This window comes from Ananas comosus, linkage group 21, assembly GCF_001540865.1.
Source record: "Ananas comosus cultivar F153 linkage group 21, ASM154086v1, whole genome shotgun sequence".
In the NCBI taxonomy this organism is placed as follows: domain Eukaryota; kingdom Viridiplantae; phylum Streptophyta; class Magnoliopsida; order Poales; family Bromeliaceae; genus Ananas; species Ananas comosus.
In genome coordinates, this window is record NC_033641.1 from 884236 (window position 1) to 897020 (window position 12785).

Sequence of the window (12785 nt, forward strand, 5' to 3'; positions counted from 1 at the left end):
CGAATTCAGTTCGGTACGTCCTCTGGGTTTTTATTGGTTGAACTTTGTGGGGCCCGCGAAAATGTTTCGTGTTGGCCAATCAGAGAGAAGGACAATCACGTTGCTGTTGTGGGTTGTACGGCGCATTTGGATTCTGCGCTAGTATTGTTTACGCCAGGTGACGGTACGCGGACCGAAAATGTACCCCAAAGCGTGTGCTGGTCATTATTAATTTTAATATGGGTAAACTTTAAATACCATCCCTGTGATTTCGCACTTTCTCACTTTAGTACTATGTGGTTTAAAGTGTATCAAATTAGTGTCCTATGATTTTATTTTTATCTTTTCATTAGTTTTTCCGTTAATATTCGTTAAATTATATACAAAAAGCTTCAGATACCTCACCTAGGTTTATCGAATATTCACTTTAATATCATTTATTTTTAACTTTATAACTGATTTAACGAAAAAAATTAATAAAATTGATAATAAAAAGATAGAAATAAAACCACAAAGTACTAACTTGATACACTTTAAACCACATGATTCTAAAGTGAGAAAAAGCAAAACCACAAGGGGGGTATTTGAAGTTTTTCCTTAATTTTAATGAGTAAACTTTAAATACCACCCCTATGATTTCGCATTTTCTCACTTTAGTACCATATAATTTAAAGTGTATCAAGTTAGTGTCTTATGGTTTCATTTTATCTTTTCGTCAGTTTTTCTGTTAATATTTCGTTAAATTATATACAAAAAGCTTCAGATACCTCACCTAAATTTATCGAATATTCATTTTAATATTCTTTACTTTTAACTTGTCACTGATTTAACAAAAAAATTAATAAAATCGATAATAAAAAGATAAAAATAAAATCACATGACACTAAATTGATACACTTTAAACCATAGGATACTAAAATAAGAAATTGTGAAATCACAGGAATAGTATTTGAAATTTTTTTAAAATATTTTAAGATTTTATATATCCAAACCTGATCTATCAGCTAGTTACTTCTATCAACTTAAAGATGTTTGAAAATAATATGTAATATTTTATATTTTATATTCAATGAGAATATTTTTAAAGGATTTAGATCAATAACACTTTGATAATTAATATAAAATTATAATTCGGCTGAATTTTTATAAGCATAAAAGTATTTATCTTGTAGCCAATCTGATAATGAGTAAATATTGTATTCGTCGCATCTATGTTTTAGATATTTATACGACGATTGAGCATATAACTATAACTAGTTAAGGGACCCGCGCGATACTGCGGGTAATTTTTTTAAAAATTTAATTTTGAAAATTAGTTATAAAAATTAATTTCAGAATTTAAATGATGCAATAAGTACATTAAAAAATTTTAGTCGGCATAAGTAGTCCCCCATTAGTTAGTGAAATAATTTTAGTAGGTATCGTAGTCCCCCAGTAGTTAGTGAATGAGAAGAGAAATCATTGTTTGTGATTCTTGCAATTAATTTTTGTCAAATATAAAATTAACTTAAACTGCATCAATTTTATTTTATTTTTTAATGTACAATTTATATGTGAATGCTTAATATTATAAAATTAATATTTATATCTAATACCAGTAGTCTAAATTATTTAACATTTATTTATATATTTTATATTTTATAAAAATAAATAGTAAATTATATAATAANATGAATTGTGCTAGCGGAGGGCTCGGCCATCGACGAAGGCGAAAACGTAGCGTAGAATAGAGTTTTGGGTATACAAGAAGCCGCGAGGGATCGTTATATAGTTTTCATCTGGTAGGTCTTCTTACTTATGATGCCTGTTCAGTGCATTCCTCAACCAACTCAATTAGAGGACTAGTTATCCCCGCGGGACACGAACTTACATGAAACTCTACTTTGAACACAAGTTCACTTTCGTTAGGAATCCGCTCTAACACTTTACGAAGTGGGAAAACAACCTTCTTTCTTTGGAAATTGAATTTATTCGTTACCTTCCCCACCTGACGCCCTGACCTCTAACTATTACTAGGATATTGAATCTCGCAAATGAAATAAGACACAAATCAAACTTGAGACTTGCGTGGTACTTTCAATCGTCCGTGGAGTTGCCTTGCCGGCGTGATCACAGCCTTCTTCTTTGTATGCGCTGCGCGCTTGGAAGCTACAGTCTGTCTTCTGCCAGTTTCGCGATAGCTCTTGAGAGCACGAGTATACTTTTTGTCTCTGCCCTAGTGGAACGATTCCCAGAATTTACTGCTCTATGGAAGACCAAAGAAAGCCCTTCGAGGGAAAGGGAGAATGATCCACAAAGATAAAAACCCAACGAAAGATCACTGACCCACAGAACTACGACAAATGAGTGGCGTATGAGCGAAACGAGATGAAACTGAAGACTAAGCCATTCGTGACTTTGAAGTTGATACATCGCCCAAAGTGGGAGAGATTTTGTCTGATCCATGTGACCATACTGATACAACCAAGCTTCCTTGAAAGCAAACTTCTCTGTCAGAGATCCACGATCCGGTTGATTGCTTATTCGACTCTGCCTTCTCTGAGCCAGATCAAAGGCTAGGGCATTGGCTCACTGAACCTAACAAAAATCCAATCCAAAACTTTGATGGCATCACAGGAGTGCCAACCAAATCCTGTGGTTTCATATTTTTCTTATTCGATAAATCTAGATAGGGTATCTGAAGTTTTTTGTATATAATTTAACGAAATATTAACAGAGGAGCCAACGAAAAGAGAAAAATGAAATTACAGAGTACTAAATTGATGCTATTTAAACCACATAGTACTAAAATGAGCAAGTGCAAAACCACAGGGTGGTATTTAAAGTTTTTTCTAAACAAATAATGACTTTGATTTATAATTGAAAAGTGCACTACACTTTTTATGGGTATCTTTTTGTGTCCGCAAAGCATTTCGCTAAAATTACTTGTGGGCGCACCAACTGCAGCATTGCTCAATTACGGCCGTTCGTTTGATGGACGGCGCAGATCGATCCAAGTGGCTGGTTTGGACGGCGGATCACGTGGTCCGTACGCGCCCGCATGCGCCACCGTCGTTCGCGGAACTCGCGCCTCCCCCCCTTTTCCATGTAACGGACAAAATAAGCTTCATTAGTTTTTTCGGTGGCTCAAATGTCACGCAATCAACTTCCACTGCAGTGGTCTTCGGTGTAACGGTTACATGTCACAGCTTGCAAATTGCACTTTTGTCCCAAATTTTAATTTCCGTAAAAACATAAATTTATTAGAACTCCGTACTATTTTGAATTTACTATCAAATTTTTTTAAAATTTTAATGTTACATCTAATCTTTTAATTTGTCTGATTTAAAGTACTGTTGTATGACTCAAATCAAATAAATTAAAAAATTAGACGATAAAATCAAAAGTTTAAATAGTTGGACAGCTGATACCAAAATATTTATAGTAACATATTAATTAATTATCCGTATACTTTAATCTTTTGCATTTTGATTAGAGAAGTGATATTAAATCAGATTTATTAAATTTGCTTAAATTAGTCAGTAAATAGTGCGCAAATTTAATAAATTTGTCCATGTTCATTGAATGCGGTCAAAAAATAATAGAAAATAAACCGTTATACTTTAAAGTTATATCAATATAATTTAATATTTGGCTTTTCTAATAAAAAAAGTGATATTATCGAGTGTACAATTTTGATAGAGACGGATCAGTTAAATCAGGTACTTAAATTGACCAAATTTAATAAATATAATTTTGATATTAACAAATATGATTTTGATAGAAATAAATCAGATTTATTGAATCTCCTTAAATTCAAATACTTAATAGTGAACAAATTCAGTGAATATGTTCAAAATTTATTGAATCTGGTTAAAAAACATTAGGGATTTAAGTGTAATATTTTGAAAGCTAAGTATTGATTAATACAATGATGCTCATGGGCACAGATTTTGATTTAGACAAATTCATTGAATCTGGTCAGAAAACAATCAGTACTAAATCATAATTTTATAAAAATAATTAATATTTTTTTTTGCCTGATGATTACGGAAGCGCTACTAATAGACATAATTTTGATAGAAAATATATTAATTAATTAAATATGATAAAATCGATTATCAAATAGTGATCAAACTTAATAAATTTGTTAATGCCATTTCTCTTTTGATTACAATAGGCATATTAAATATTTTCTTTGACACATTTTATTTCTATCCCAATTATGTCACCAATAATGTTGCCTATTTCTAGCTAGCCCGTATGAGGTATCTCATAAACATGCATCAATATTCGGAAAAATTACTTGAGCACATAAACACCAAATCCTAATAAAAAGGGAAAAAAAAAACTAAATGATGAGAATGTTTAATGTTTAATACCACATTAGTTAGATAAACATGAAATAGACCTCTCAAATTTTTACTTTTTTGATTGAGACCTCCTCAACTTTTAATTTTCCGAAATCAAACGATTTTAGTAAAAATAAAAATTTTATCAAATTTATTGATAATTTCGCCATAATTTAATAACTTCAATCATTTTTAGCAAATAATAGTAGGCCAATTAATGGCTAATAATAAGTAATAAGTAATATATTTATTATATTTTATGAAATTTTATCTATTTACTAAATATAAAAAACTTGGGAATCTCAATAAAAAAGGAAAAAATTGAAGGGACTATTTCTCTCCATACATTTTTTTTTTTTTTACCTATTAATTATTATTATTATTATTATCTTTCTAAATGCCTATAAATAGCCTTTGACCCCCTATTCAAAATTCCACAATCTCTCTTTTGAGGAGAAACATGGGGTGTAGAGTAGTACTACACCCTTTTTGTGATGTGTTTGTGTTTGTGTTTGTGCTTGCACTCTTTGTTGGCAATGCTAGTGGAGATGGGCCTCAAAGGCCCAATGGGCCCAAAGAGGTTCATCTTGTGGGCCCCCAACGTTTAGGTGGGGGCCCGGACGAGCCGCTTCCGGGCCGATCTCCGCCGCCGCAACCATCGGCGGCCTTCACCGACGGTCAGAAAGACCGACTGCCGCCTCCGCCGTCGTCGACGACTGACGAGAATGGTCAGAAGAGCGATGAGAGGCTCCATAGATTGCTATGGTCGCGACGGTTTGGGCCTTGGGGACCGCCGGTTGTGAAATCCCTGGATGCACTGCCACCGTCTGAAATAGTATATCCACCGCCGCCACCGACGGGTGCAAAGAATGATCAAAGCGGTTTTCAGCAGTTTCCTTGGCCCCCGGATGAGCCATGGCCGCCTGGCAAACCGCTTCCGCCGCGGCCGCCGCCGGTGCATGCGTGAATCTTAAAAAGATCAACATTCGGGTCTACGACTGCACGAACTCACGATGGTTTCAGAATAAAAATGTACATGAAATTTGTGTGTGAATAATTGATGAATCAAACTGAGTTGTGTTGTCTTCTGCTCTATTTTATTTCTTGTTAAATGATAAGTAAACCGTGTTATGTCTATTACTACATATTAAAGTGCGTGGAGCTGATTTGCCAGGCTGATACGCATATACTAGTAGGATGAAATTGTCATTTGTTAATGCAGCAAATTACGTAATAAGTCTGAATGATTTGTTGCATTTAGGCATAGTTTGGTGATGTGATGGCTGAAACGGCTACTTTTATACTATAAAAAGGTCTAAAAATTCAAAAGCACTTCTACTACTAAACCATAAGGAGGTGATCCGCAAGGCTGATATGCATATATTGGTTGGATGAAATTGCCCTCCGTTAATGCAGTAAATTACATAATAAATTTGAACAATTTGTTGCTTTTAGGCATAATTTCGTAATGTGATAATTAAAAGCACTATTTTTGTACCATAGAAGGTCTAAAAAATCAAAAGCACTTCTAATACTAAACAACTTGGAGCTGGTCTGCGAGGCGAGGCTGATGTGTATATATTGGTTGGACGAAATTGCCCTCCGTTAATGCAGTAAATCACGTAGTAACTTTGAACAATTCGCTTTTAGGCGTAATTTCATAATGTGATAATTGAAAACATTATTTTTATACTATAGAAGGTTGAAAAATTCAAAAGCACTTCTAATAAAAAACAATGCGCAACTAATCTACAAGGCTGATATTAGGGATGTCAATGGGTATGGATACCTGAAATTTTATCCGAACCCGAACCCGAACGAAACGGATATATCCGATGGATATGGATATGGATTCGGATACGGATATCAAAAAAAAAAACCCGACGGATATAAATTCGGATATGGATTTTGATTGTACCCGACCCGAACCCGAACCCAACCCGAACCCGAATTTATTTTGTATTATATATAATATATATATAAATTCGATGTTATATTTGAATTTGTATTTTAAAAATTTAGATTTAATATAATATATTTTGAAATATTGAAAAAAGAAATAATTGTTTCGGGCTCAAATTTTCGGGTTCGGGTTCGGGTTCGGGTTCGGGTTCGGGTCTCGGGTTTGGAGTCGGGTTCGGGTTTAGGTTTTTAAAAATCCACCCCGAATCCGACCCGTTGACATCTCTAGCTGATATGCATATATTGGTTGGACGAAATTGCCCTTCGTTAATGCAGCAAATTACGTAGTAAGTTTGAACAATTTGTCGCTTTTAGGCATAATTTGGTAATGTGAATTAAAAGCTCTATTTTTATACTATAAAAAGTTTAAAAATTCAAAAGCACTTTTAATCTTTTCTATTGTAATTGCTACCAAAAAATCGTAGGGCTACATACTTGCGATCTGATTCGCGAGTTACAGTTGCAACCGCAATTTTAAACTATTAAAAAAAAAACTATTATAAGCATTTTTGAGTGTTTTCAATATTTTATATTATAAAAATAATATTTTTAGTCGTCACATTACCAAACTACGCCGTAGTAGGGGCCCAACTGATAATTAAGATTTCTTTTTTATGAATTTAAACTTTACCATGTGTTCTTAGCTTGCTAAAAGAATCGTAAAAAAATATTTTTTACAAAAAAATTCATAGAAAATATCTTTTTTGTAGTTTTAAATTTCAAATAAAAGTTCGAAAAACAAAACAAACTATTCCATGAAATTTAGAAAAGTTTTTTTTTTATGTAAACTATTTTTTCTAGGAAAATTAAGTATGCGAACGTTTTTAAAAATTATTTGACTATATGTTATACTCAATTTTTTTTATTACAAACTATAGATCGGATTTGATGAATTTGATTAAATCACTCCGTCGAAATTCACTAAATATAATAAAAAATAAAGAAAACGAAGTCGTAATATATATTATGAAAGTGACAATTAATAAATTTGTTTTACTATTTTGCCTTTTGATTCGAAAAGTGATATTAACAAATATAATTTTGACAGAGATATAATGAGATTCACCGAATCATGTCAATTTCAATCACTTAATAGTAACCAAATTTAATAAAAATGTCTAGATTCATGGAATCTAGTAAAAACTTGGTATATTTTTAGTCCGACGCCTTTTGATTATTATTATGGTGATATTTACATATTGGATTTATTGAATCTGTTGATATTATGAAGGTATAAATTTCACTACAACAGAATTAGATTATAGGGACACATATTTGGGACACTTTTGAGTAAGTGTCTCATTTATGCTAAAACTTAAAAACACATCTACTAATGCCTATATATAAAGCCCAATCCAACCAAAAATAAAAGATTACTCTACTCAACCCACCATTGGCCCGATCACAAACAGAAAAGAAAAAAAAAAAAAATCAATTACTATCTTTTTTTTCTCTCTTCACTCAATCCACTGAAATTCTAGACGAAGAGCCTTTACTGTCGTCCTCCTCCGCCACCGCAGCCAACGAGATAGAGTTTCGGCGGTTGCTAAATGCTTAAATAAGTGTTGGTAAATTAGTAGCACTCTTTTAGCTTATAGCGACACTCTTTAACTGTCACTATATANCTGTCTCTCCAATATCTGTCAGTTATATATGTATCTCTCAATAATATTACCATTTTAATTACAATTTACAATAGCAAATAAAATTGGATTTACTTTTTAATGGATATGTTTCCTATTCCAATATCCAATCATGTCACCACAATACTCCTTTTTAGCTCTTATTATATATAGTTGGTATATCATAATTCTGCTTTAATATTCGGAAATACATGTTACCTTACACACATATAGAGAAAAAAATGATTGGCCTTTTATAAAGGAGTTAATTAATACCCAAAATAAACACCAAATCCTAATGCATCTCCTAAATTAAGAAACAACATATTATTGCAGAATTATGATATACCAACTATACCATTTATCTCTTATCAATAGTAAAAATAAAAAAAAAAGAAAAGAAAGAGATAATTTTAATATTAATATATATTAATTTATTCATATTAATACTCATTCTCAATCAAAGCCTATAAATAGGCTAAAAAGCCCATGCAAAAATTCCACAACTCTTTTTTTTTGTTTTACAAAAAAAGAAAATGGGGTGTAGTAGAACACTCCCCCTTCGCTTTGCATTTCTACTTGTGCTTGTGCTGTGCGTTTACGATGCCAGTGGGGCCAGGCCCCAGCGAATAGGCGGGGCCGGACGAGCCGCTGCCGGGGCGGTCGCCCCGCCGGCTGCGGCGGCGAAAGACGTGCAGCGGCTCCCGCCCGACGATCCAGAGCCATGGCCGCCGCTGCCGCCGCCGGTCGTGAAAAGTGGTCCGGAAGCCCGTCGGCGATTTGCGTCGGCTCCCTCGCCCCACGGGACGGTCGACAAGAGCAGCAGTCAGCTGCCGCTTCCGCGATCCTACACGACGATCAATAAGAGCAGCAGTCAGTTGTCGGTCGACAAGGAAGACCAGAAAGTTGTAGAAAAGTTTCCGTTCCCTCCGGATGAGCCGTGGCCGCCGGGGAATCCGCCGTCGATTCTCGAACGACGCCCGAGGAAGCCGCCTCCGGAGGAGGGCTCGGTTCCGCCGCCTCCTCCATACCTTCCGCCGCGGGCGTAACCGGTGAATGCGTGATCGCTCTCGTTGCCGTCGCAATCCGAAAAAACAAGAAAGAAATTGTACATGAGCGCACGAGCATTTATTGAGGGCACGCATAAAATGTACATGAAAATGATATTATTATTATGAATAATAATTTGGGGAATAACGCACGTGTTGTTGGAATATTCATTGTTATCTACAAATTTATCTTTTTTTTTAAAAAAAAAAACTCTTTTATAAATATTTATTTATTTAATTTTTCTTTCTAATTTTTAAAAAATTTATATTTCATTCCTCAATATTTTAAGTTGCTATATTTAACCACTCTCTGTCAGAATCCTATCACTATTTCGTCCATTTTTTAAAAAAATTTTTACAAAAAAGTATTTTTTAAAATAACAAAAATATATCAAAACAATATTTTTTATAAAAAAAAGAAGAGCAATTGGGTCATTTTGTCATTTCCATTAACACCGTACCTTTCTGAAAATATTTTTAAAATTTTTAGGTGGGTAAAATATATTTTTTAAAAAAATTAGAAAGGAAAAGTGAAAATTTTTTTTTGTAGTTTAGCTTTTAAATAATTAATCTTTTCTTTGTGTGACCAATATACGTAGGAAATTATTTTGATCCGATTCGATTCGATAAAATTCAATGTACCACCGGAATAAATTTAAAATTTGGTACGTCGAATAGGTTCTCGGACGGTTAGGTTCAAAGTTTAAGTATAGTAGTTCAAAGCATATGTATTTATACATATTTTAGTATAATAGTTCATTGTATGTACCGTACAAATGTCAAATCAACGGCGGATGGAACGGTTTTACTGGAAAAAAGTGGTATACTAACGAAGTTCTTTTGGTCCACGGTGGACCAGGTTCACGCAATGCTTTAAATCGACGCGAATCGGGTCGAAACTCTTATCGGGTCGGATCCCAAAGCAATTTCGACCCGAGCTCAAATTACAACGTTAAAAACTCCCCGGTAGAGAGAGAGAGAGAGAGAGAGAGAGAGAGAGAGATGAGCGGCGGCGGCGGCGGCGGAGGAGGTGGCGGCGGTGCCGGCGCCGGCGCCGGAGGAGGGGCGGTGAAGACGCCGGCGGATTTCCTCAAGTCGATCCGGGGGCGCCCCGTCGTCGTCAAGCTCAACTCAGGGGTCGATTATAGAGGTGGGATCCGATTCTAGGGTTTCGTTTTGCATTTGTGATCCTTTATACCCTAATCAACGCATTGCTCTAGTTTGTTTAAACCCTAATTGCAATATGTGTTTGTTTAGATTGGTTTTGCCCTGTTTTATAAATTCTCCTTTGTCAATTTTGATAGAATTTATTGTAATGTGTGTTTGTTTGGATTGGTTTATGCCCCTTTATTTCTGTTTTCTCTTAAATTTTAATAGAATTTATCATAATTTTTGGTTGTAAGATGAGCTTATTATTTCTTCTGGGATTTTTTTTTTTAGTGTTGTATTAAAATGCAGGAAGACTAATCATCGTAGTTTTAACGCGAGAATAGGTTTTCTAGGGTTTCTTCTTCTTCTTCTTCTTTTTAATCCTTGCCTTAATCAAAGTGTTGCTATAGTTGCTAAAAACCTAATTGGCGTATTTTTATGTTTGGATTGATTTTGCTTTTCTTTTTTCCTGATTCTTTTTCTTAATTTCAATAGAACTAATTGAGATTTGTGGTTATAAGATCTCTTACTGAGAAAAAGGAGCAGTTTTTATGAGCTCATTATTACTTCTGGGGTTTGCTTAGGGATTCTGTTAAAACGCAGGGGTTCTATTGTTACTTGAGAATAGGTTTTCTATGGTTTCTTCTTCCTTTTGATCCTTACTTATTAGTGGAAATTTTAACTGTAATTGCTTAAAACCCTAATACCCATATGTGTTTTTTTTTTTTCCTTTTCTTAATTTTAATACAGTTTATGATAATTTGTAGTGTGAGATGTTCTATTGAGAAAAAAGAGCAATTTTTATAAGCTTACTATTGCTTCTGGAACTCTTTTCTTTTAGTGATTATGTTAAAATGCAGGGGCAAACCATCGTAGTTTTACTTGCGAATAGGTTTTCTAGGGTTTCTTCTTCTTTTTGATCCTTACCTCTAAACCCCAATAGCCATATGTGTTTGGTTGGATTGTTGTTTGTACCCTTTTTCCCAACTTTTCTCAATTTTCATCGAATCCATGGAAATCTTTAGTTGAACACATTGACCAAATAAGTAATACACTTACATGAATTCGGCTTACACCAAATAAACAACAACTGAAGTACTCGGAATACAAACCTGTATCAAAGAAGTTTGCAGTTTTTCCTTCAGTTACTAAGAATCAAACTGTAAATATTTTAAATAATGTGATTTTGGCTTCCTGATTCTTCTTCGCCAGGATCAAAAAGAGGTAAAATTTTCCTCTTGAGCAAATGTGGAGATGTTGTTGATGCGAGTTGAAATTTCCTTTTTCTCTTAGAAAACTGACCACTGTATTGCACAGGGTTTTATCTTTCTTACATCACACTGATCGCTTTAACAAGGATAGAAAGCTTTGCAGGATCATCCAATATGCAAGTAATTGATAACAAAAGAAACCCATTTCATAAATCTCGCCTTTCGGATGTAATTGATACATTGAAGCTACTTTGACTAATGCTGTTTAATTTGGACTTTGGAGCCTCACGCAGAAATGCAGTTAAACATCATGCTAACTATTGCTATATTTAGACTATTATATTGTGATTGAAGGGTCTCCCTAGCCTTGTGTTGTTTCAACTTTGAATGAATCACTAATTACATAATGATGCTTCCTTTGCTAATTGTTGAATAGAATAATTATTATTATACCAATTGTGGAGGAATACATAAAAGTAACTAGGCTAGAGTACTATTATTAGCACCAAGTCATCGGTGCTATTAGGTTTTCGGCCCTTGGATGAAGGGATGTGCGATTAGGATGATAGTAGTTCCCTAGGATTTAGTCGGTGGTTGGTGAAATAGTATGATTTTAGGAGTGATTAGTGAAAATGGTCAACAGGGTAGGTCTAATGGCGGAAAACTTGGTAACACCAAGTGCTTGTCCGACATCGCTAAATACACCTATCCTAATTGTTGGTTACATTATAACATCTACTTGCTCCGACATCGCTCTGAAAAGAAGAGATTTGTCCTGGTTTTTATGCCTTTATTATCTCTCGCTACTTACTCATGAAGTTGATAAGTTGCAAAGTCTATTTATTCTTTGGTTTGTATTACCAGTAATACATCTACATTTCCAAGAATGCAAAATGGTGGTTTGTTTATTACGATTAGACACTTAAATTTGTAGGTATACTAGCTTGCCTCGACGGATATATGAACATCGCGATGGAGCAAACCGAGGAGTATGTGAACGGCCAGCTAAAGAACAAATATGGGGATGCTTTTATTAGAGGAAATAATGGTGATTTCTCAAAATTCTACTTGTCCCAGTGCTTCTTTCTGAATCACTTTTGATGGTTTGTGTTTCTGACACCTACTTTCCCTATGGATGCAGTTCTCTACATCAGCACCTCGAAACGAACTCTCGCCGAAGGCATTCGAGAGCGCCCGATCGATCCAACCATAACAAGTTGATTTTTTTTTTTCTCTTTTTTCACTGATTTTGTGTGTGAAACGAGCACGATGGATATCGCATACTTGTTCATTGGAGCTAATAGGCCACACTAGTTATGGCCTGTTTGAGATATGGAGATTGAGATAGTATGGTTCTGATTCTGATTTTCAGGTGCTTTTTTATTTGATTTATGAAATGTGTTGTGTAAAATGATCTTCTCTGCAACTTGCTTATGTGGTTATCCATGTGGGGCATTTTGATCTAAAACATTTAGACTCTAA

At 34.4% G+C, this 12785-nt stretch overlaps 1 protein-coding gene across 1 annotated transcript; it reads left to right on the forward strand.

The window, feature by feature from the left end:
• Positions 9919 to 12785, forward strand: LOC109726413 (U6 snRNA-associated Sm-like protein LSm6). Its single transcript, XM_020255987.1, has 3 exons — positions 9919 to 10093; positions 12238 to 12351; positions 12445 to 12785. Exons 1-3 carry the CDS (start codon positions 9946 to 9948, stop codon positions 12522 to 12524), a joined length of 342 nt encoding a protein of 113 aa, XP_020111576.1. The 5' UTR covers positions 9919 to 9945; the 3' UTR covers positions 12525 to 12785.